General features: G+C 41.1%; 2 protein-coding genes across 8 annotated transcripts in view; both read right to left on the bottom strand.

Moving 5' to 3' along the window:
* Positions 1-1,757, bottom strand: part of TEX2 (testis expressed 2) — a 64,828-nt gene extending 63,071 nt beyond the window's left edge. Inside the window, exon 1 of the mRNA XM_026067534.1 lies at positions 1,665-1,757. The gene's annotated coding sequence lies outside the window, so the exon portion shown is untranslated. The remainder of the gene's footprint in view (positions 1-1,664) is intronic.
* PECAM1 (platelet and endothelial cell adhesion molecule 1) overlaps positions 1,718-26,296 on the bottom strand; it is a 48,100-nt gene continuing 23,521 nt past the window's right edge. For 3 of the 7 annotated variants that reach the window (XM_026067537.1, XM_026067540.1, XM_026067542.1), the window contains one exon: positions 14,270-15,885. In XM_026067537.1, the coding sequence (XP_025923322.1) occupies positions 15,866-15,885 (20 nt within the window). In that variant the 3' untranslated portion in view covers positions 14,270-15,865. Of the gene's footprint in view, positions 1,826-3,595; positions 3,714-11,288; positions 11,364-11,860; positions 12,037-14,269; positions 15,886-20,572; positions 20,596-26,296 lie in introns of those variants that run through there. The other 4 variants (XM_026067536.1, XM_026067539.1, XR_003253792.1 and 1 more) reach the window with 3 other exon arrangements.

Raw genomic sequence — 26,296 nt, 5'->3', positions numbered from 1 at the left:
TTTTTTTTTTTTTTTAATATACATGAACTACATATCGGGTTTTGCAGCTCATGTTTACTGCTGCAATTTCTGGCTAAATAATTTCTTAGAAACAGCTCCTGCCTGCGGGAGACGTACATGCCAGCAAGCAAAATAAGATAGTTTGAGATCAAAACATTATACCAAGGGGGCCACAAATTCTGTTACCCAAAGAGCTCGGTGGTTACCCTAGCAAATGTACCATGCCAGAGGTCGTTTTATCTTCTCTTTGCATTTCCCAACTTGCAGCAGGCTGAGAAAGAACATTTACCAAAATTTGCCAGAAGGTTTTTGATCCAATAGATAGTTTCATGCAGCAGCCCTATAGCCTTATATTACTGCCTTACCACTGCTTTTACCCTTTACTTCACTGCTCTTGCTTTTGAAAACAGTTAATAACAAGATTACAACTTCCACCCTGGGTCAGATTCATGTTGGCCCGAGCTACCCAGGTTTCTTCAGCTGCCCCATAGATTAATTTGGCCCTGTGAATTCTCCTCACTTCGCTTCCCCTCACTTTAACAATTTCAATTCAAGTAAAATCATAAAGAATCCTAAGAGACTTTTCTGAATCTCTTTATTCTGTACCAGTGTTCAAATTTATGGTACTTTATGAGGTGATGATGCAAAAGTTAATTTTTTTTACTAGCCAAAAATTAGTGGGATATGCAAGCCAAATTCAAATTGCTCCAAATTAACTCATGCAAAGAGTTAAATACAAAATATTAATTTTCAAGTATTTTAGCATCTTTATTATATCTACAAATATATTTCAATCAATGTTAGGGGTCATATTATAGTAGGCATTATATATTTAGTATGCAGTATGGTTTGCAGTCTAATTGAAAAGTAGATGCAAATAGCAATCATACTATTTTTTCTTTGCATGTCAAGGACAATTCAGTGCTTGTGAAAATGAATCCAGAGCCCTGGAATTATTGTCTCTGGTTTCTTCAAGGTTCTTAGTAGCTCTTTTTAAAAGTGGGTTTCCTGCAGGTGACTGAGGGTGGTCAGCATCCAGCAAGATCTGCTCCAGTGGGGAAAGGACTGAGCTCACCAAATGAAGGGTCAGATCCTTCAAGTCACTGAATGTCCAAGCAGAGCACTGAGCAGTCTCAAGTCCCCCTGAGTTTTAGGTACCCAACAAAAGACTGCATTCTCTGATCATTGTGTCATCTTTATTCATCATCCAGTGATTTTTTAATTTTAAAAGACTATTATATTTTCCACATATGTAAAAAGYGTGTTCAGTTATCTAGGATATTTCTTTTTATAGCTCTCGCAGTACATAAGCAGACCTTTGTATCGTTATACAAAGCTGATGTTAGTATTTCCAAAGTCTGAAGATAAGATAATGGGTTTTGTTTTCTTAATAACAGGTTTCTTCCATAGGAATATAGTCTGTGCCAGACACAGTAACTGATTGTGTTCAGCTGTGTTAAACTATAAACGACTCACTAGATGTTCCGAAGCTTTTCTACCCACTGTTTGCACCTTACTTAGGCAACACACACTAAAAGACCTGACCTCAGGAGAATAATTTTTCCACCTCAAGTTAGAGGCTTCTATAGAGTAATACATGCTGAGCAAAGGCTGGAGCCAGCCACTAGGAAATACAAGACACAAGCAGTGTCTGACCAGGTTACCTGGGCTCCGCAGTGTGTGTGGCCTCTTGGGAATCCTCTTCCAAAGGCAGGTCCCAACCAGATGGAAGAGGGAAAAAGGAAGAAGCTTCTGAATTTCTGAATCATTCAATGCTGTGAGAGAGAGTAAATCCTTTTGTTGGATAATTTATCTTCCATGCATCCTACAAAAAGACAAGAGAATAAAGTCATGCTTATTTATTCTTAATATTTCAGTATTCTACTTATAAATACACAATCATTCTCAGAAACGACAGGCCTGCAGGTTCTAGAAAAAGGCGTCAGTAGTCAGGAGCTGCTTTTGAAAAAAAGGACTTTAATCTTTCAGAATATGTGAGGAAGACATCTAAATGCCTCTTAAAAGCAGTGCTTGAGAGGGCTGTAAAATAAGAAGTCATATTTCTCTCCCAGAGCTACTGTGAGACTCAGTACATTTCTTTCTGTAATGCCATCATCAGAATTTCACAGCTCAGGACAGTTTAAAGCTTGTACTTTTGTGAAGAGAACATTACATGAGATTTGGGTTTTCACATGGTTTTCACAAGTCTCTCATTGCCTTCAATGAGATCTCCTGGGGAAGACCTGAGAACTTCAGGACAGGCCTGCTCGCAGTTGTTATGCAGAGAAGCTTTAAAATGAATGAGGCAGCAGCTGTGCCCGAATGTGTGAATCCTGGCATGCATAGCTCCGTGTGCCTGTGTGAAAACAGCTTTACTGGATGTTATTTGTCTTCTGCATCATGCTCTTGTTATCTGTACAATATTAAACACAATGGAAAGAGGCTTAGCACTGAAAAAACAAACACCACCCCCCTGCCCACTCTGTGTGTACGCCAACCCAACATGYACTTGCAAGGCCAAGGCTTCCTAGTGGGCTGCAGCTGGTTCTGATTATGGGTGAGGAGGAGAGAATGAGTTTCCTGAATAATACACTCCTTCCACAGTGTGTGCGTGCCTGTCTTCTGCTGGGCTGTCAAACACGAACAATAGCGTTCCCAGCGCTTCCCATTTCTCTCCCTGCCCATGGCTTCACTGCTGTTCTTGGACCCAAACTCTCTGCCTCCTCCTCCGCCACACTTTCTAGTTGCAAATCTGCCCATTTTGGCCTCCAACATATCTCTGCTCCCCACCCACTAATCCCTGCTCCTGAGCACATACCCAGTGCTTCTGTCTGGCTTCTCACTGTCACAGAGGAGCACAGGAGGTCATATCCTCCTTGAAGGACTTCCCCAGCTAGCTCCCTGAGCCTAGCTCCCCTCTGCTTTTAAAATCCCCCTGGGACCTGCAGAGGCTTCGGACTCCTGATGCTTCCTATGCTAAAGCACATTCTTCTGCTTTCGTGCATTGCTGCTTCATTTTTAAAGCTGAACTGACGATAGATCCTCTCCACCTTGTTTGTCCTTGTGATCACCTTCTTTCCCTCCCTTTTTATTTATTTATTAAAGGTTTCTAGTTTGCCAAGGATCTCTGGAGAAACAGCTCTGTACTACTCACACCAAATCCTTGCACACAGAGAAGACTAATTTCCTTGCTATAAAAATACAAGCTGGTGCCCTCCAGAGCCAGCGGAGGTTCTAACTTCCACCTAACTCCTTGCAGCTTTGGGCTGGTGTATTGGCAGAAGGGCAACAGCAGAGGCCTCTCGTGGCTGCCAGGAGATCACATCAATTCACAGAACAGGCAAAAACAACCTCAACATCTTGGCTTCTGCAAGCCCTGCCATGGCACTGCAAAATCCCTGCGCTGTCCCCCAGCAGGCATGGGTGCAGAGCTAGAATTGCACAGCCAAGGTCACACCCAGAGGCAGACCTCTTCCCAGGGAAGGTGCTTTACAGTGCAGCCTAGGTCTAACAGTTTGAACTCTGTGAATTAGCACTGGTCTCTCTCAGGCCTGCAAAACCTTCTTGATGTTTCTCATGGCTGGTGCTTGCTTACCTGTGGTGCCGTCCATCTCTGGTGAAGAGGTGAGCCCATGTGCTGTGCAGCATAGCCATGTGCAGGCTGCCAAAGTCACACGAAGGTTGCAAGAGCTGCTATCTGGATTTCAGTGTACCTGGCAATTGGACAAAACTCTGAAAGGCTGAAATTTGATCTGCACATGACAGAGAAGTCAATACCCCTCCCTCTGCAGAGACCTTTGTGAGTTAGAATATATGCTGGCTGCGCTCTGGAGTACTTCAGAGTGCAACTGTGATAAAATACAAAGCTGGGAGAAGGTATGGGGGATACAGTGGCACTATTCTACATTTTGTCTGCGCAGGCATTATACGAGGAATCCTTGACAGTGCCATCAGATGCTACAGTCTTCTATTAATTGGGAAAAGCAAAGCACAAAGTAAACAGCAAGTGACCTGACCTTTTAGCTGCCAAATAATTCACCTATTTTAAAACTACAAGTAAATTTAGTATGCCTGATACTGAACAGGTGAAACTACATGTTTAAACCAGGCAAATACACTACAGCCTTCCATATACACAACTCTATCACAGGAACATTAACCCCAGCCAGCAGTAGCTTTCTGCTCTTGCCTGGACAGACACTCAGGTTCTACACTCATGCACTTAATATAAATCAAGTAAAGAGAAAAGAGCATTGCCTGGAGACTAGAAATAACAGCAATCTTCACACCCAGCACTTRGAACCAACTTGTCCAACATTCAGGAGGAATTAGGTCCATAATGTTTAGGGGACACAGCAGAAAGTATCATCAGGTCATCTATGACAATTTTATTGACTTGTCTTCACATGGAAAGGCAGAAAAAATAATCCAAATTAATCACAAGTGTGATTTGAAAGTGGTTAGTGAAGTTATATTACAGTCCTGCATGGATGTTGTTACTGAGAATTAAAGTGGCCTTCATTTGATTTAGCCTTCTTCAGTTTCAGAGTGAAGTACACTAAATGAAATTAATGCCACTTAATTCTGAATAAGAATATCTGCATAGGGGCTTAATAGAATTTAACTAATCTATTTTGAAAGATAATTCAAGTGACGTTTCCTGAGTGTCCCCTTCGAGGAAAGACTCCTATCAATAGACTTAATGGGAACTGTTTCTGGATCATGCTGGCTGAATTCAAAACATCAACACTAACCAAAAAAATAGTCATGTCTCACACAGATTTCTTTGTTCTGAGAGCATTAACATCTGTTCCAGAACTGAACATATATCTGGTAACATCTAATCAGGAACTGCAGCACTAAGTGAATTCTTAGTTACAAATGAGGGATAAAACACTGAAGAGACTTTGGCTTCTCCAGCCATGTGGTCCATATCCACACATTGTAGAACAATCCTGAATGTCTATGCCAGTCAGTCCAGCAGTTCAGAAAAAAAAGGAGTAAGACTCAGGTCTTATTTTAAATGGGGGCATGTCACACACTGAGCTTCGCCCAGAAGACTGGGCTTAAACAATTGCAAATTCTAAAAACCCTGCAGAATAAGGTATCATTCTTTTGAGAAGATTGAACAGTTAAAATGCCTTGTCAAAACTCAGAGAAAGCATCAAGACTTGATTTCAATTTCTCTTTAACTGCTCTGTTATCTATCTGTTCAATAATCACATGTTTCTGCAGCCCACTTGTGATCTACAGCACTATGTATTGGGGACCCTCACCTTCAAAACACTCTAAGATAATGGCGAAGCTGTTTGAAAGCCCAAGAACAACTGTACTGCCAAATGATCCTCTCCTGTTGGAGGAGAACATGAAGGTGCACTTATGCCCAGGTATGAACAAGAGCACAGCTTTGAAAGCAAACACAGGACTGACATTTTCCCATGTTAAATGATTGTCTGTAACAGAGTAGTCAGTACTTGCCAGTTCACTCAAAATAATCACAGCCAAGATCCAGTCTTTCCCTTCTCCCCCTGCAACCAAACACCAGTGACAGCTCCATGCTGGCCCTCATCTCTAGCAGATTTGGACCCAGTCTCAGGAACAAAATGTTCTGAATGCCTCCAGAACTGGATTTTTTTTTCAGACTTTGCATACTCTTTTTTTTCAACAGTATTATCTTTATGTCACTTTGGGATGAAAACCTCAAGCACAGAGACATATTAAATAATACCTCACTGTGCTGATCACTGAAGTGGCTAAATAAGGAACCTGTGCTCCTTAGACTACCTATTATATGCAGTGAATAGAGGCAGGCACCTCCAAAGGGCAGTTCAGAACAGGACTTTCAGTGACTGTACTAGAGAGAAGAGCAGCCTTTTAGTCTGGACATCCAAGGTAGATGTCTACTGTGAGGCAGTGGGATTACCCCACTCAGCTTCACTTTGTAATTTCAATGATCTGGTGCATACCTCAGTCTCCAAATCTGCCAGCTGCCCTGCTCCTTCTGCTCAGCTTCTACATCCATCTTATATTGCTACCCTATGCAAATAGCTTCACACAGTGCAGGATAACATCTGGCTCCATATGACCTCATTTCTGTCACGTATAGGAACTGTTCCCTGTTGTTCAAGAGTGAGTCATATCTTGTTCAGAGCATCATTAAATCTTTCAATTAAGCATTGCTCAGTAATCTATCCAAACAGAATCCCTGAGTCAAAATTTCAAGTGCTAATAGCTAACATAATATATTTTTCACATTAATCCAGTGAGACATACTACGGAATCTGATAAGTACATGCACAGTCTGCTCTGGGGAGAAAAAAAAACAAAACAGTCATATCTTAACCCTTTAGACTGTCAAATCCAGAGTCCAGGCTATATTTAAACCTTCCAGATTTGAGTGAGACACACTCACTAGTCAGTGCCACCTTATATTGCATATAGACAGAGAATTAATCTTGATATTCAAAGCCTTCCAAAACTCTAATGTTTTAAAATAGCAAAATGCATTTCTTTTGAAGTATGGGTTTGTTACAGCTATTTAGGAACCTCTTACTGAACTCAGATGGTTCTTGAACTTCCCCTGGGGATGGTTTAGATGTCAGTGTTCATTCATTAACAGATTGGAAACTGTCCAAGACAATATTGCAAGAGAACACACCATGTCCAGGCTTTCCTTCTGTTTCTTCCTGTCTTAAACAGGACTTGTGCAGTTCTCTACAAATAAATTCAAGGTTAAATATGATAAGTGGGACAAGGAATGAGGAGAAATTCAACCCAGTATTAGCAAGGCATACTGCTTACTGGTCAACAAGCTGTTTCTCTCTAGTGGCAAGACGAGCATAAAGTAAAAGCTTACTTGAGCAGTGACAATCTCATCTAGTCCCAATTCCAACACATCTTCCTTATCACTGACAGCAAGCATGCAAAGGTCTTAGTCTTCAGCTCAAAGCAAAGATACATACTGAGTATCTAATCCTAATGCCACCCACACACAGTGTTCAGGCAAAACCTCACTGACCCCAGAACATTTAGCTATTGCCTTTTGTTGGCAACCAGTATAAGAAACAAACAACCTCTCTTGCACAACCAGGCAGCTGGAAGAGGAAGAGCCCCCTACGAAAGAAGGCAAGGGGGCAAAAGTGGAGAAGAAGCTAACATTCATGGTTTGTCCTGACTGCATGGACGGGCTTTGCAGATGTGGGGAAGGGCAGTGCGTAGAGCCGCTGTGTGCTCCTGCGGGCTGACAGAAGCAGCCTTCTCTCAAAACCAGGCAGAACCAGATAAACTCCACTAAAAAGCCGGTGGAGAGAGTGCTTCTGGATAAAGTGCTAGCTGAAAGGATTGAAATTGCTTACAAAGAAACTATCTGCTATTGTGTGATTCCTCCCTTGTTCGAGGTAACAGGATTTCGTGCTTTCTTTATAAAAAAAATAATAAAGGCTTCATCAAAGTACCTGAGTGATCAATTTTGCCTGCTATTAGAAACAATCCACTGGGCCTAAAACCATCTAAGTGCTTTGGTCAGAGATGGGGAATAAAAGCTCCACTCATTTCCTCATGGAAAGGCAACAGCTCCGTCCCTTTGACTGCAACTGCACAGAGCTTGAAAAGTCAAGGATGCGTGAGGCATGATTGCTTTTATTTATGAAGTGCAGAAGAGGGACACGGGCTGTGGACGTGAGGACTCCTGACACTCCTTTCACTGACATAAGTACAAAGTAGGTGTAAAACAGCTACCAAGGCAAACTAGTGACTTTGCACTGGTGAAAATGACTCCAGAAGACACAGCAATTAGGAGAATCAGTTGATGTGAGTACACAGCCTTGTCCATGTTTGTATGCAGACGTGACCTTTGTGAGCCAGTCAGTGCACTAATTAGTGTGTCAGAGATAATAACCATTAAACACAAAAATCTGACCTATATCTACTACAAAAGAGGAAAAGGTAGCCATTTACTTAAGTCTCTATTATACTGTTAATGATTATGAGCTGAAAAACTAGACCGTAATGCAGAAAAGTTGTAATCAAAAAGTATCAATTATCGTTTTCTCCTTGTAGGGAACATTAATCAAATCTGCTTTCCACAGTCTCATTCAGTATACAGATAAACATGCAGGATTGTGTGATTCATCCTCAATCAAAAAGAAATCAAGTCAGTGGGAGAAGATCACCTTCAGCAAGAAAAGTAAAAAGAAAAGGAAATGAAATAAAGAGAGTTAAAAAAAAAAACTTTCGGTGTTTTTTGTTTGACAAAACTCAGGTGCGTGTCAGGGTTCTTTTCTAATAAGGCAGCCTTGCCTCCCTCCAGCAATGACTAAACTGGATTTAAGCAGCGTACACAATGTTCTGAGGTTTGGGGGCTGAGCCAGCTAATACTTTCAGTCATGCTGAACATACCATCCTTCTGTAGAGATCAACTAGCCTCCGAGGTCCCTGGGAGGAACATAAGTCTCTCTTCTTAAGTCTGCATATTTCCCCTCTCTGCTCCCTTAAGGTCTCCGACTTCCAGCCAAGGGGGCAGATTGTCTAGTGATTGTTACAGGCTCAGCAGCCACCGGCAGAACCAGTTTTTCAAGAGTGCTTGGTGCCCAGCGCATGCTGTAAGTACATTTAGATCTGTTTTTTCCAAAAAGCTMCAGCCCTAAGGAATACTCTGTGTCAGGGCTCAGCTCTGTTCACTGAATCCATCTGAAAATTGCAGCCAGGGAGGCAGTTCACTCTTGTTCTCTCTTTTGCCTGTATGCAGGCGTTTCCAGGAATTCAGGGCAGTGCAAAATGCTTCTGTTTGTATCTGGAGGCAGAGCACCCTCTGCTCAAGTGGCAACGGCCACATGCGGTGAGAGATAGGGGAGCATCAGGCACAGCAGGTCCAACTGGCTTGTGAGAAGTATTATCATTAATGGCCAAAGCAACTGGAGCAATAGAGGCCATCTAGTCCTGAGTGCTAAAACCCAGTAATCTGAGCACAATCAGTGGCTAGAAAATTTGAGCTGTTATTTTCCATGCAAGGACTGCATTTAGATGCACTTTGATTTACCTGGTTTCAGCTCTGCCATGGATAACACTGCAGAATCACAGCTCATCTCCAGCCACCTCTGAGCTTTTGCCTCATAGCAGCTTTTATAGCTCTTGGCATTCCCATTTGTCTGGGTTTTTAAAACTCCTGCTCCTTTAACAATCCTGAAGTTGAAATGAAAAAATAAAACCCAACTCAAACAGTAACAAAATCAAATCTATGTTTTGCATTACTGAGACTCTGTGAGATTTTCATTATTACCTTGCTTTAAATAATTTAAAATTATTCAAAAGCAAATCTATATTTCCTATTGACAATCTCATCCTAATTTAATAACCTGGGTGGCTGCAATTTTCATTAAATTGACTTACACTCTGACCGCATTTTAATAGACTTGACAATTTTTCTTCCATTAGACTCTCTCAGCCTACTGTCAAACAGGGATGCCAAATTCCCCCCTTCCAGTAATACCGTGACTCATCCCACTTGAGCCAGAGCCCTTATCCTTCCCCATTGATGTCAATCTCTCTGTCCCCTCCTCTCCCGGGGACAGGCCGGCAGCCCTGCATTAGCATTTTCCCTTCCTCTGAAGCACTCATCCCTGAACAGAATCCCCTAGGGAAAGGCTGGGGCTGAGAAGTGGTGATTCTACTTGGAGAGGACAAATTTCTGTGACTTACTGCTGGTTGGAGACTGAACTACCCCAGAGGCTTGCACCGGGGAGCAGCCTGGGGTGGGTGGTGAGGGCCACGAGGGAGTTCAGACATTTGGCATGGATTTGCTCCATGAAGACAGAAGTCAGTCAGGGCTGTCAGTTCAGCTGCTCTGAACAACATGAAGTTCACAGGCAAGACATTTCTGTGCTCGTAGCACTAGCTCATTGATTTTCAAAGTGAAACCATGTCACTTGCAGTGGAGACTTGGCTCTCTGTGTAGTTAAAAAATGAATAAACAAAAAGCCAGCGCAGAGGATTTAAAGGCAAGCTCTCCCCGCGCAAGTGTTGATAAGTGCGTCGTGGAACAAGGCAGTCACACTTCCTCTGCAAGCACTGAACAGGGCTTGGATTATGGCAGCTAAATAACAGAGTAATACAATTTTGCTTCTGAAAACACACACTCCCGGTGGCAATATTACAGTCTGTTACACCAGCTGTATATCAGATAGGTTCCTCAGTTCCTCATGGCTAACATCCCTATACAAGACCAATACACCAAGAGCAGCAACTGAAATGAGCCCATTGTCTTCCTGGATCAATGATGCTGTTACCTGTAAAAGTGCCTTTTATTGCCAGGCATATCTTCTGCTTCTAGCAGTCACAGGACTTCTACAGACACGTGAATGTTTGTTTGGGACAGGCCAACCTCTGCAGAACCGATTCTGCCGCAGCCTCCCATTCTCCAGGGCATCGCCAGCACCACAGAGCGTGGGGGCACTAATGTCACCAGACTGGTTGGTTGTTTCTTCACAAACCCTCTGCAATCGTTTCAGTTCTCTCCCCTTTTGCTGCTCACTTCCCTCCATCTTTCCTTTCTATCTCTTTTCACTCTCTTTCCTCTCATAATAAGCCTTCAATCCAAGCTTTACTTTTATCTCCCCAACAAAACATTACAACAAAAAGACAACTACAGAAAAATCAGGGCAGCAACCAGGAGATTGTGAACGGTCACACTGGTCCCTGTCGTTTGTTCAGTGAAAAAACTGTCACATCTTCATTGCCTGAAAGAAGGCCCTGATTTTGTCTAGCGCTCTTGTACTTTCTAGATGATGCAAAAAAGATGTACTAATCTATTAGCTTCAGAGCCAAATCCTAACTTTACCACAAGTAATAGTTTACTGTATTTGCGGGCTTAACCATGTCAAAATACCTTCTGAATCTGAATTCCCCCTAAGCTCGGGAGTGTGGTCAGACCATGGATGCTGGGTGAGGCCCGTTTCTAGCAATCACCGTTACAGCCTCGCACTGAATTCAATGCTGCTGCAGACCCTGGCAGATCAGGGCCTATTCTGAGCTCCTTTGCAAGGGCTACCTAGATCTTTGCTGGTTGGTGCTAAATCTTTGATTTCAGTTTCATGCTGTTATTTTGTTTGTCTGTCATCAGACTTTGCAGGTGACTCCTTCCCTGATGAAACTGTGATTTATTTTAGTATTAAATTCAAAACTTAACTACAGTGATTATCTCCTGCAATGGTGAGAATTCTTTCAGCCTTCCCACCCAGCATATCTGTGTTTGGTGAGAAAACAAATTACCTGCATAAATATAAAATGCTCACATTTAATTGAAGCTTCCCACGCAAGCCACATTCTCATGATTGCTAGACTCTCCATGCTTCTTTTTATGGGAGCACCTGTGATTTAGAGTGGACTATTTCAAAGGATGAAGACAATGCCCCATTCTTTGTGGTTCTTTAGACATGACAACTTGCTTATTACTTCCCAAATAACAGTAAAAGTGATGTTTATTCTGCTTTCACCAATCTATTCAGAAAAGCCTTGAAGTTCTAAATAAACAAACGTGTTAGCATTTTAAATTTGTACTGATAATTTCTATCTATCAGTTTAATTTCTAGTTTAACTGGTGTCATTTTTTTTTCATTTGATCACTCTGTTTTTCTTGAGCTTTTTTTCTTTCCCTGTACCTGTCCTTTCCCTCACAACAGATCTGCTACAGCCAATCTGACAGCTTTACTTCCCCTTCCCCCAGAAGCTGGGRGCTTATGATGAAAGAGAGCTTAGTGATGAATTGCAGCACTAAGAACCTGAACTGAATGGAGCTCACAAAGGAATTAGAACAAGCACATAACACCCCAGAAAAGTAAATAAACTTTGGGGTTTATTCACTCACTGATGAAAAGGATATTTACTCTTTGCAGACACGAGATATCCCGGCATTTTACAAACAAGTCATTAACTGCCATATGCTCTAAACATACAGCAAGGGAGAAGAAGTCACGGCTGGAAGGTTTACCCTGGGTTTCATTCTTGAAGAGTGGCAGAGGTCCAGCTGGAGAGATCATACTGCTGTAGGAATAAAAGTCACAAGGCTCCGTTAACTCTATGCACGGAGAGAGACAGAAAAAAATACATACGGAAGAGGCAGCCGGTCCAGAAAGCAGGGCCAAAGCTGCAGGCTCCCTGCACGCCCAGGCGGCTCCCACCGCCCGAGGCCCGCGGCCGCCAGGGGTCAGCGCCGCACCAAGGCCGCAGCGCGGCGGCCGCGGCCCCATCGCCTCAGGCGCAGGCGACACCATCGCCTCAGGCGCAGGCGACAGCGCGGGAGTCGCGCAAAGGCAGCAGCGAGCCAGGCCGCGCGGCTGCGGCGCGCACTGCGCGGCCCCGTCAGGCAGCTGCTCGCGCGAACTCGGCCGCGCTCCCTCTGGTTTTCCACAGAAATGTACTTACTTTAGGAAAGAAAATAAGCAGCTGCTAGTTCACTGGAAATTAAAGATTAACAGTGCCAAGGAAGAAAAGTCTGTTAGTGTACAGCATTTCTATATCTCAGCCCAAAAGCTTCTGCTCAGCAATAGTAAAAATGTTAAAAAGTTAATGAAGCGAGGCAGCAAAATGGTCGGTCTCTGTGACTCCGCGCAGTGCAAACAGGATGTGGTGCTGTCCAGAGAACTGCGCAGAGAAGCCAGGCCACAAAGGGCCTGAGGATTTTCCTTACAGTTTTTGTCAGAAGTATTGTTAATGGCTAATAACGAATTCTTACTGGAAGCATTTACCATCAGAAAAACTGTTGGGAAAATCCATGCAAGTTTATTTGAGAAACACTAGCCTAAACTTTAAGAGTTAAAAACAAAAAAAAAAAGGTAGAGACTTTCATATATCCTTACCCCAAAATTCTGATTCCTTCCAGGCTGTGATAACCAGAAAGCATTAACAAACTGCTAAAAGTACTGATTTAGAAAAGTAATCCCTTCACTTCCTTCTCACTTTTAAGAGTTAACACTTAAAAAGTGATATGTTTTAAAGTGAAAAGCAACTCTCCGTGCTTTCCCAGCTCTTCATGAATCGGAACAAACCATCTTCAGCCAGAGCTAGACTTTGAGGCAAAAGGGTCCCTTCTCCTCTGAAGCAKGTAGCTTCCAGTTATCACTAACAGGAATGATGACACTTGTAGGCCCTGTTTTGCAAACTGCTTTTTCCTGCTGTCTCTCATGAGACAAATGGAAATGGACTGGCTCTTTCACGTGCAGAACAGTATAAACCACATCACACAACCACAGCCTGGATCTAAATGGGGTGGATGGGAGGCTGCACAGCATCATGTGCATCCAGGAGAACTACCATTTGGTGCTACTGGGAAGACAAAAGCCCTCAAGACCTCAAGACACCACCTCTCCAGGCTACCTGGTAAGTCCAGGCCTGTCCCCACACCAGACTAATTTAGGACACCCTTTTATTTGTCTACCCCAAAAGCAAGTACTCAGCAACACACTTCATTTTATATTCACTGAGTTCAGTCTGGTGACAAGGAAGAAAAAAAGAAGGGTTCTTTGGCTGTTTTTTCAATAATATATTGTTTGAACTCTAATCTCAGCTTTAATCTGGTTCAGAAACAGATTCAAAACTTATTTCCCAAATGTTTTCAATGGGCTATGAGGCTTGTTTGCCATCCAGAAGACATGTCCATAACAAGACACTGGATTCATTGTGTAGTTGCTTATGTTACGGGCACAGTAACCTTGTCTTCTGCAGAGATGTCTGATGAGCTAATGCCCTGTAATTTTAAATATTTTGACATATTTGTAAGGCAAAACAAAAGTGCTCAAAGCAGTGCACAGCATTCCAAGAAGTGGATGGATCAGATGAGTTTCAGGAGGGCAAAAAACTTTTATAGGCTAAGTCCAAAATAGTTTATGATTATTCCAGCCAAGAGACAAGCTCAACTAGATTAATGGATCACTCCATTGCTGCACCATATTCCACAAATGGCATTTTGAAACCTACCTGAGACCAGAGCTTTTCTGAGCTGTGCCAGGGACTACAGAAATGTATGTGGAGAACCTTTAAGTAATTTTGCAGAGAACTTATGTGAACCAGTGCTCACTCTTAAACCAATTTAGTGTGTTTACTTGGTTCATGACAACAGATCTAGGTACCTGGAATCACTTATTGCAGAGATGACATCCTCCATATGTAAATTTACGCAACACATCACAGAATGTATCTATATGGTTCATCACTAAGAATAAGCTTTACAGGCATTCACTTGTGAGTGGTCACTAATATGAACATGCAAGATCCAATGCAAAGTTCAATTCAAAGATTTATTAAAATAATACCTTTTCACATTCCCTATAGTAACACATTTGTATGGACACTGGTGGGATGCTAGAAAGAACATGTGCCAACAGAAGAGTRCTATGAAGTAATTTATGAAAGGTTTATGATACAAACAACATTTTCATAGGGAACAATAAATTAAAGAGATACTAGCCAGTAACTGGAATTGGAAAATTTAAATGTGTTTGGAATGAGGATATAAAACCCTTTTGTACTTCCTGCTGTTTTTGCGCCTTTGATGCAATGCATAAAGCAGTAACTATATATGTATATACAAATCCATGTCCTCTCTTTCATTATTTGCTAATTAAAATAAGAACCTTCTTACCTGTGGCCCAGATCTTGCAGTAATTTAATCTGCAGTAAAAAAAGGAGAGCAATTGCAATGTCAGAGACCAATGGGTTGAAGAGTTGGGGACAGTACTTTTTGTTCTTCTATTTTATTAAAACTAATGCAACTGAGATAAACATGATTAGATCCAGGTCCAGAACTGGATCCAGTCTAGCCTGAAGTTTATAGCCAGGCTTTTACTGAACCCCTAATTTGAAATAGCATTCCAGCAACTGTTTTGGATTGAATGTGATCTTCAAAAGCCATGATAGTGGTTTATACTATAGAGAAAAAGGATAGACATGAAGCTCCAAACTGGACCTAAGTACAACTTCGGATCTCTCCTAAAATCAAATGAATACGGATTATACATAACTGGATTTTCAGGCACAAACTCATTGACCTGGGTGTCGTATATCTACCCACCAAAGACCTATATTTTGCATCATCCAAAATAACTGTGATGGGCAATTATTCCTCGAAGAGCCATCACAAAAAAACAACCAAAAAGCATTACAACTTTTAGAGGGGGAAAGCAATTCAGCAAAGAACAAGGATATTTGTACCTCTACTGACAGAAGCACTTGGTAAAGTACTGAATCTTTGAACAGTTATTCAAGTTTTTAGAGATCCCAGAATTTGTTCTTCCATTAGACGCATCATTGCAGTGTAACATCCAAGCTAGCTATAAATTAGTTGGCTCCAAAATTTGTAGCAGTCCAGCTGCTGCAGCACAGGGAGCTCAGCACAAGCTGCAAGATCATGTCAAAGCACATACATGGCTGACCAGGCTGTGCTGAGCTCTGTTCTGGCACAGTAGAGTGTTACTGATGATAACCAAATTCACTAGTTTAAAGCAAGCTTAGATATCTAGCATCACAGTAGTTACTGCACTGTAGAATGTACTTCCTCAGATGTAGCTTCCCCTTCTATTTCCTCAGAGCATGATCAATTGGAGACTAGAGAGACAAAATTGCATTAGCAGGAGAAATTAAAGATGGGAAGCTAGGTCAGTGGTTTCCAGAGCCACTTTCCTATGAGAATTTTTATTTGTAATTTTTTTCCATTAAATGCTTTAGGAACATCTCTATTGACCCCCTGAGGAAATAAACTTTGAAAAGAAGAGCCTGGCAAACTCATAAACAGAGCTTTTGAAACAGCTGCAACATCTTCCATCTCGGTTTGTTTTCTTCCCTCAGTCGATGTTTGAGATGGCTGTTCTAAGTAGCATCAGGAGGCCCTTGTATTCTCTGTTGGCAACAAGACCAAAAAAGAAAAAAAAGGTATGAATATAAATGCCCCCCTATCCTCTCCTGTCCTTTTTGTTCAATATAAAAACTTTAAATATAATAACATATTCCTTAGAGCACTGTGCAATGGGCTAATAAATACTCACAGTTCCCTGGGGAGATAGTAGTATTACCTTCATTGGATGAAAAAGGAAGTAAGACAGTGGAAGATTTAGATTAACAATTCCAGACTGGACTGCAACACAGTTAAGCACCAACATTTGTAACTGGGCGCTTACTGATAAAAGTTGGATTCTTATGGGAACTGCTGGCACCCAATGCATCTAAAAGGGCCCTTCTTTACTAATTGAGGCTAAATGCACAATTAGGCTCCCAACTTCAGTCCTACAACCTAGGAAAACCTTTCCCCAAGAAGCGCTTGGGGTATCCCAACAGTGAGCGATGCAGCATCCAACAGGCAGACACTGTGTTTCTACAAGAATCCACTCCTTAGATTAGCCTCTCTATTCAGTACACAGGGGGACATAGAAACCTGGCACCAAGAACCACAAAAGGCAACGTGCAGATAGCAGAGCCACCTACACTAACTAATGGGAGATGCCAAGGAAAGTTCCCAAACTTCACAGACTTTACATTACATGACAGAAATAATTCTGTCCACTGAGGATTGACAACTGTCAGGTCTTTCCTGACATCAGCTGCCAAAGCAAGTCCTCCTCCTACAAAAATCTGCTAAGAGTACATGGTGGCCTCTAACCTAATAGTTTAGTCTGTCAGCACTGAGGCGCCTAATTCCTTTTGTGGACTTACCCCCAAAGGATTTGCCCCATGACTCAGAGGCAGGAATTCCTGGTTTATAATTCAATGTTTATTTCAGAGGATCACCTTGTTTTTCATATCCTGACTGCCTGAAATCCCCCCACAATATTAAATGGACACATCCTTCATCTTCATTTCCCTTCTGAAGCTATTGTGCCATGCTACTAGGCACAGTTAAACACATGCCAGGTCCCACTTCAGAGCTGGCTGCATTTTGCTGGCAAAGAGTGAAGCAATTCTTTTACCGCAGAGAATTTATAAAACGCTTTTGGGATCACCTGGTAAAGATGAGAGAGTACCTGAAAAAACAGACATTTCTGCACATAGTTTGAAATTGGACAGGTTTCTGTCTCAGAGGGTACATTCTGAGGCTGTACAGAGAGGCAGCTAAAGTACACTCTGTCCTGACCAAGACTGCCAGTCCACATACACTCCAGGACAAAATAAAACAAACAAATAAACACATCTAAGAGGTAATAGGGGAGGAGGAGATATGAAGTCAGAATGTACCGCTGAGGTAAATTCAACACAATACCAATTAGTATTTGGCGAAGTGGCTATCTCATTGTTAAGATATTTCCTTCAATATGTTTTCAGAAACTGGGACCATTAAATAACTTAGAAAGATTGCCAGCTCTGATTTCAGGAAGGAAACCTCCTCCCAGTTCCTCTCTAAGTAATTCATTTCTTTTGCAAATACTTCCTATGGATGGCATTTAAGATACAAATTCCTGAAACAGACGAGAAAGAGGCAAGGAACCTCCAAACCAAAACTTTGGGCTAATTTCTAAATGTTCTGGAAGTCCAAGGCATTCAGGTTCAAGTTACTCTGGACTGCAAATCAGTCAGAGCCTGTATTGCAATTAGGCCTTTATATAATTTAAATAATTCAGACTTTAACAGATAATGAGTTTTTCTAATGCACCACCTTTCTTGACATAATACATTCGAACACTTCCAATGAATCTGTGTAACACAACARTTATTGTCAGCACACAGTGTTTATTAAAAGCCCTGAGCTCAACTTGATCACGGTCTCACAGTGAAGATGGAACACAGTTCTTTAGTTATCATGCTGAATTATATTTATTCTGACAGAAGCTACTTATAGGCAAAAAGATAGAAGCAGGGCTAGTGCTCATTAAAATGATTTTCTTCATCTTTCTCTTCCATAGTGCAGTACTCTGTTTTGCCTGTGACATCTGGAGGATCAAGGCAGAACGGAGTAAGTTAATAAAGTTTATCTGAGGAGTGGGACCCACACTGTTAGTTTAATTTAGAGAGAGAAAAGGACAGCAGGATCTGATGTCAAGTTTCCACCACCATTATTACAGTAAAACGGTTGCATGTCCTTCTGCCTCGAAAAAAAAAGCTCTTAACAAAACAGCAGCCTTTCTGCTCTGGTGCCCTTTGTCCCATAGACCCTTCTGGGATACCTATTACCACTTGGACAAAGTCAAATTCTGCAGGCCTGTTGTCTGACAGGTCACTGCAGCCAAGTAACCCATCCGGCATTTCAGGTGATAAGATGCCATGCCGACCAGCCCAGAGCCTGAAGGCCCCCTTTCACTCACAAATTAAAGGAGCCGCAGATCTAAAGCAACTTCACCTCTGAGCCAAACACTTCATTTGTTTGTAAAGGAGCAGAACAGCTGGGGAGGAAGTTTAAGCTACTTGATCAGTTTAGAGGAGCATTTTCCTTTTGATGAGTAGGATCAACAACTCCCACTCAATTGGTCCAAACCTCTGTGGTACATCAGAGCTAAACATTGAGAGAAAATGAGTTATAGAAGAAAACAACTGCAACACGATAATGATAGAAAGCACCTTTGTAACTCCCTGCCTCTTCTGTGCTCATCTATGTTGCCTGAAAAGTGCTGAGAAGAAAATGGGGGGATGGAAAATCTATAAAGAAATTTATCTGTCCAATCCCACTGCAAATCACTTATCTGGAGAGTTCAAAAGAAGGAGGGTGCTGCTTTTTGTCACAGATTTTACTGGGAATAGAAGCAAGCATTCAAGAGGCAGAAGATGGGGAATTGTTTTCACCATGTCTTTGGAAGCACTAATAATTCAAAAAAAGGAATAATTACATTACTGTGCCCCCTCCTTAGATATCGCTCAGGTACATTAAGTACATGAGCGATATCTAAGGAGGGGGCACAGTGCCACAGATGTGAAGTGAGTAAGACTATTTCTAGGAAAACTCAGTAAAATGTGCAAGTGTTACAAATCTAACTTTTCTTTGGGGTGTTTCTGACAATGGGATTAGCTTTACAGAGTATCTAATTTTAGTACTCTCCTACTGTTAACAGGAGTTTGTACAGACAACACAAGAAAAACACTGCCCTCCGTTGACACTTCTCCCTTCAACTTAACATTACTTCATAGATTGTCTGGTTTAGCAAGCTCTAATAGCCCAACTAATTAAGATGGAGTGGGGTACTACACGGGGTAGTCACTGTGTTTTCACTGAAATAGCCTCATACTTCCATGGAGAGATTTTTGGCCACAGGAAAACAAAATGAAAACATTTTAATGAAGCTTCAGTYTTTCATCCAATCTCCTTTACAAATGCTGTAGAGTGCGGGGAAAAAATGACAAAGAACTCCTCCCTCAGCCCGCACCAGATGTCCACCACAGCCACTCTTGCCCACTTTTCCACTGTGCTGGAAAGGGCCAAACTTTCTTCTGCCTGACTCTCCAAGGAATGCCTGGTATAACCAGAGGAGAGTTAGCTTGATTTATTTTTAGAGAATTGAGAGCAAAGAATAAAAACAAACCTTTAAACTAAGAGAGACAATGATATTATAAACCCTACTGGCCTGTTAATATATGTCTGTTTATCGTAACACAATCTGTGACCTTCAGTGCTCTGCCAATGTCTGTAAATAATACAATGGGCTGCTTTTTTATCCCATGGGGTTGTGAGTGCTGACGGAGCCTTTCAAAACTCAAATGGATGCAATAAGCTGACGTAGGCTGCGCTATTGTGAGTCTTATTTATGAGTCTCTCTCTCTCTCTCTCTTTTCTTTAAGTACAAGTTCCAAAGTCACAAAGTGGATGGCAAAAAAACACACTGTCTGCCTGGTTTGAGGTTGGGTTAAATAACTTATCTAACTTTTATGAAAGTTCTCCAGAAATTTATGTTCCCTGCCTCTTAGTTTTCTTCAGTGTAGAGGAACAGCTCATTCAAGGCATTCACTTTTTTTTTTTTTTTGCTATAAATACATTATTTTCTCTGATTTTTAGCCCTATAAAGCTGTTCACCATATTGTTCACACCTTAGGAAGGACCTCACTTCTCTCGATGTCCCAGTCACAGATGTACATGTGTCATGTGAGCAGGCACAATGTTAGGAGATTCGCTAGTGCAAAACATACTATAGATTTTCCAGATAGAATTCAAAGAACAACAGCTCTCTGCCCCCAGCTATAGGTTAACCAATTTAGCAAGTTCTCATAACTGAGCCTTGAATGCTTCAGCTCCAACAGAAGCCTGAAGCAAGCAGCAGCCATCCCCAACCTGGGCCATTCTGTCAGTGTGAATATTTGTGATACATATCCTAAGTTGTTTAACATACAAATTATCAGAAGATCAGTATTTATCATCTACCTCCCATACTAGTGCTATCAAATACCAGTCAATTCCATGGCTTTTAAAGCTGACCACACTGTAAATGTATCACTGAAAGCCTGGCTAGAAAGAACATATATGAAGGGGTTGCCCAATAGCTACCAGTAAAGGTTGTGAACAAAAAATAAATAATGAGAAACATGGCCACACTTGAATGTTATTTCACTAGCTGAACAGTAACCTCAATCCTGTCTCCCTATCTTTAGTTGCTCACATCAAATGCATACTTACAGAATACCTGCTTTCCATAGAATCTGCAAAATAAAATATAATTCATAAATTATGAAATGGCACACTGCAGAGTGATCAGTTTTATGTTCCAGAAAATAGCCTTTTATGTTTATTCTAACTTTAGTTTGTTCACTTTGCAATAATGTAATATTGCTACCTACAACCAAGGTTCAACTAAGGGCTCTCGTCCTAGGAAGTATTCCAGCACTAGCTTACTGCAAGTATGTGGCTAGGACCAGCCATTTCAAAGACCATCTTGAACAGAAGAACATGTTTGACAGCCTTCCTGATTATGACTTAGAGCAGAAGTCTGTTCAGAGTTAATAGCCTCTACTGAGAGCACAAACTGTTACCAGACAAAAAAGAATCTTCCTTTTAGAGGCAAGTTCTCATGAGCATTATACTTCCTTTTCGAATTCCTTGCCAGGAAAATAACGTGTTGCAGAAATCCGGTATACAATACAATTTTCAGAGACAAATAAGATCTCATGAAGACACCTGATATTTGATTAATAAAGAGATGCTTGTCCCTGAGAGTCAGTGGGAAGTCTTTCCATTTAGGATCAGTGAACTTTAAAATTAGACCTTAAGCTTATTTTTAGAGTGAATTTAGCTATTTAGAAGTTTCAGAGAATACTTTCAAATACTAAAACACAAATATTCCTTTGCCCTCTAAAAGTAAGACATGAAGAAATTAACTCCTCTTTTAGAAGAGGACTGAGTTCAAAGCGCTCTTTTGTATGGCCTGTTAAGATATTTCACACATGATAAAAGCAAGCACTGAATCCTGAAGGCTATTTTCTTGGGAAGTATATCAAATTCAGTGGAGAGAGCTTGTATCAAGAAAATTTATCTAATGTTCAAAGCACAGGATTTGGACTAGGGCTCTGGGTTAATCTTGGCAGTCATTTTCTCTATGAAGTTGGAAGTCTCTTAATCTATATTTACAATTATGTATTTTTTAAATTACAAATAATAACATTAACCCTCCCATAGGCAGAACACTTTTTAAATAATGTTTGAAAAATGCTTTGAAATTGTCAAATGAAAAATATTATGAAAAATACTACATGTTATTAGGGCTAGTAAAAACTGTAAATAGACCTTAATAAAGGTCTAGAAAATCCCTTGACAGACAGTATAAGTAATGAGGAAACTGAACAAGGGTGAATCTAACAGTTAACAATGCTAATGTCTCTCTCTCCTTTATGATTACATCCATGTGTATTTATGCGAAGTTAAGCTCATGCAGTTCATATCATCAGCATTTTTATAACATTAGGATTATGATTCTGCTTCAGTGAAAGCAGCATCATGAACATAGCATACAATCAGGCTGCAATTTCTGAAACACAGAGAGACTACTAGAATGTACCAATCACTGTATGCTATGAGTTCTCTCCAAAACAATGCTGCCCACAATGTTTAGCCTAGCAAAAGGGTTAAAAACTCATGTGCCTACTGCCCATTATACCAGTAGGTGCATAACCTTAATTTCAGTATGAAATTGATCCCACTGTGTTTGGCCAATTTGATAAGAAACAAAATAAAAGTTACAAGGGAAACATGTAAAAGATTTTTGTCTTGAGAGCAAACAGCACTGAACAAAAATGCTAGTAACCCACTGCTACATCAAAGCTTGACTTGAGTGGACAAAACTACATGTAAGGTTTATGAAATGAGGTATCAGCGGGCAACCGTTTAGGCCTATGTCACAATGCATTGTGCTTACAGGAAGGAGGAAATGAGAAATTTTGTATAAATTCCAAACTTCAAACAACGGGATGTTTGCTACTCCAAAGCTATTTGGTCACAATAACAGATATCCCGCCTCCATATAATCTGTCACCCCAAATCAAAATAATGTGACTTTCTAGCCAAGTGCCATATCTCTGCTAGGAGAATGTCACACTCTGTGTCCTTTGAAGGTGCTGCTAAAAGGCCATATGATTTTTGAAAGGTACCAATCAGGTAAGCCTGCGTATATCCTCTAACAAAAGCACAATGACAGCTGGATGGTGCTTTTGCTAATTCTTTGCCAAGTCAATCTTTTCACAATCTTCTTTTTTCTTCCTGTTGTAAACATGCAGTGTTTTTTACTCAAACTGAACTGATTTTACTGTGATGAAGGGGAACACAGAGGTTTTCAAATGAATCCTAGCATTCCCCTATTTACAAAAACAGGGAAATGGAGATATGCTAGATTCTAGTCATACACAGAAAAACAGATCAAGCTTTCCTTCCCCAGCAGTAGCAAACAAGGATTTAAATGTTTTGTTAGAGGAACCAGAGCAATAAATGACCTTAAGTTCCAGCACTGATGACTTCTAAAAGATTACCAAGTATAATAAAGATAGGCATTTTTATGGATTCCTGATGGATTTAAACTCTCGTTGCTGCTTTCAGTTGATAGGGTTTTAAATTTAAAGAATATACTTTTACAAAGGAATACAATAAATGGATTTTCTGTAAGGAATGAATGCAAGTCCATGTGGCTTAGTCATGTATTTTCCTAGTGGCAGCTACTGGAAACCGGGATCAGTAAAGCCCAAGAAAATTTTTGGATCTCAAGTAGAACTCAAACAGATGTTGCTCACTTCTGGTGCATCATATGGCAGTAGTAAGATGCTGTCATCCCCTCTGCCTTGCCCTGCCCCACTGCTACAGGTTATACAGAACAGAATATAGGCCTAAGCAGCTGCAACTCACAATCCATCTCAAACACTTCTTCAGCAGTGGTGAAAGCTAAGATGCTGGACCATCAGCTGAAGAAGCTGAACTGCAGGCAAATACTACATTCTGCCAAGGCTTTTATAGGAGCAGTAGCTTCCAACAGACAGGAAATCTTGGCAGGCAGATTGGGAACAACATCTTGCACAGGGGCATACAATTCTGCTTTGCATTTTAGGTTCATGCAAGGACAGAACCCCCCTGCATATTTGTGTCTTACTGAAACCATCTGGCTTTGCCTAATTTTTTGCCAAAGCTACAGCCAGCATTTGTCTCTGGAATCAATGTCTCACAGATCTAGGCTTTGGTATAGAACACGTCTTAAAATACTAAGACACACAGTGATTTTATTTCAGAGAAGGGAAAAATTACTTACAAGATCTCAGACTGTATGCAGTTGAAATGCGCTCTTAAGGTCTAAGTTCTGAAGAACATAATGAATCCCAAACCCCGTGAGTTTCCTTCATGCTGGAAAAGACTTTCAGTGGGAACTTCTGGCTGAGTACAGAGATGTTAAGCCTGAGGCCTAGTAGCAGGAAAGTATTTGAGCAGATTTCCTGATTACTGGAGCTGATTTCTAAGTTTGTTCCAAACTACTGAATGTAATGGGGATTTCTCATGCCTCTTTCCACTGGGATATATTTATTTTTCCATAGTACATTGTTGGTTGCAGTAGGATTCTTAGAATTTCCTGTCTCGCCACTGTAGTTACCTTCAAGTGACCAATTCTTTTTCCCAGGCTTAGCAGCATAAAGCCTCTGCATTTTGTTTGGTAGATTTCCCTTTTCCTGATGAGAAATTAAGAATAGAGAGCAGTTCTCTTGCAATAAGCCACTGTGAGTTCAACTCAGCACACATCAAAATCAGTGCAAAACCTATCGCTGGCTTCTGTAAACTTTGGATCTGATGCAAAACAAAAGCAGAGTTCACCAAAGGAGCAAGGATGTACTAATAGACTGTCTTCCACAAGAAGTGCCCTGAAAAACGTAAGGAAATCTGTGACCTGGAATCGGCTGTAGTCTTCTCAGCAACATGAACTGTGCTACCCCAAAAATTGGGACCAGTGTCCAAGGAAGGGGTGGAGCTGAGAGGAAAAAACAGTATGGAGATGCTTGGACTTCCTGCCCCTATTGCCTCTTGGGAGGCTCAAAGATGTGATGGAAGTAAATCCTGCATCTAACAGAGCCTCCACGCTCCCAGCAGCCCTTACCATTGACCTCTCCCTCAGGAACAGCATCAGCCATCCAGCCTAGGCAGCTGGGATTCCAGCACAGGCAAAGCAGGCAGCATGGCCATGGTCATTTTACCTTCTGGCAGTCTGCTGATTTAGGCAATTAACTGTTTTGCTTATGTCTCAGACTGTCTCTGTTCTGAACAAAAAACAATGTCTCTGAGACTGGGCTGGAGAAAACAGTGTTTTAAAGAAATCAGTTCATCCTGATGGGGGTGGGGAACTTCTAGACAGAGGTGTTATTGAGCTGACTGGTGCTAATTGTGCCCATTCCCCAAATTGCCATTTGGATGTGTAGCTGATGTAAGGTTTGATTTAAAGCTGAGACTTGAAGCTTTAGGTATTTTCTGTAAAATACTAAAGTAACAGCCTATTGATCTAGAGAAGTTTTAAACCAATACCTGGATCAACTTCCCAAACACCAAGTCTTCTTTCTTTGAATTAAATTACCATTCACCAAAAGCGCAAGGACAACTTCACCTCTATGAGTTGCTTCCAGAGACAATACTAGCATGATCAGCATCCTCCCCACACCTCTCATTATACCAGAGAAAATCTAGGATCCAACTAAGTAGACTGACATTCTCTATCTGCAGCACTATTATTTGACTTTAAATCAAAACATGCCTGACTGGGCTAGAATTTAACAAATGACTTCTTTTTCCCACAAAACTGTAGCTAACTCCATTGACATTTTCTGGGATTTGAAATGCACCTGTTTGTGCAAAGAGACTGTGTCTCAGGCAGTCTATCTTTAGTCTTTAATGTCTATCTTTAATGTAGCATCTCCTTATGCCTGGTATTCAGACTGAGGAAAGCACCACAGTAGATAGGATGGGAAGTCTTACCGTGGTGTGGAAGAGACATTGAAATGATAGTTAGAGGAGATAGCATAGTCAGTATAGGAAACCAAAAAGAAAAGGAATAATGGCAGGTGCTCAGCACACTACCAAAGGCCTGGCACTGTGGAAAGGCCAGAGCATTATCTGCACTATGGACTCATGATTTAGGGTGAGGAGAAGCAATAGCTGTGGAAATCAAAATCCAAGATGAGTTGGTTACTGAGATGGCATCTGCCTTGTTGAGGACAGCAGTGAGAGCGGTCAGAAAAAGGGAGAGGAAAAATACATTGCCTAAGTCACAAAAAAATGCATCAGACATAACAACTACTGACAGCTCTTCAGCTTCCTCTCTAATTGTCACAATTCCTGATATGCACAGGCAGCTCCCTGAAAAGTCATCATTGCTTATGAAGCACTCAATTAATTCTAATTACAAAAACCCAAACCACAAATGTGACCTACAAGTAGCTAATATTAAAATGTTGCATAGGTCTTAGGTGTTATGTCTTTCAAACAGTGTAGCCAACATAAATTCCCCAATTCATGTACTTTCCCCAGAGGGCACATTTGTCCTAACCATTGACTTGCTGACATAGATTGCACTCTCAGACATCAAAAATCTCATAGGGATAATCAAACCTAGTGAATATTATAGAGGTAAAACACCTCTGTGTCCACTAATAATGTTCATCATCTTTCAGAACTGGGCTTTAATGTACCTATATTAATATATGAAAGTACTTATGAAGATATATCTATTTCCCAGGAATCCTCCATTGCAGTTGTACTTTGCTACCTTCTCATCATGCAGCTTATCMAAAACAAAGTAAATATTACATTTAAACAGAATGTAAGGTAGCTGTCCAAAGCAACTGCATAGCTATGTGATGCACTGCTTATCTATTTGAAACACTTTTCCTG

This window comes from Apteryx rowi, unplaced genomic scaffold (assembly GCF_003343035.1).
Source record: "Apteryx rowi isolate R43461 unplaced genomic scaffold, aptRow1 scaffold_26, whole genome shotgun sequence".
NCBI classification, from domain to species: Eukaryota; Metazoa; Chordata; class Aves; order Apterygiformes; family Apterygidae; genus Apteryx; species Apteryx rowi.
Note: the sequence above shows the minus strand (reverse complement) of the source record. Positions and strands in the feature narration are given on the sequence as shown.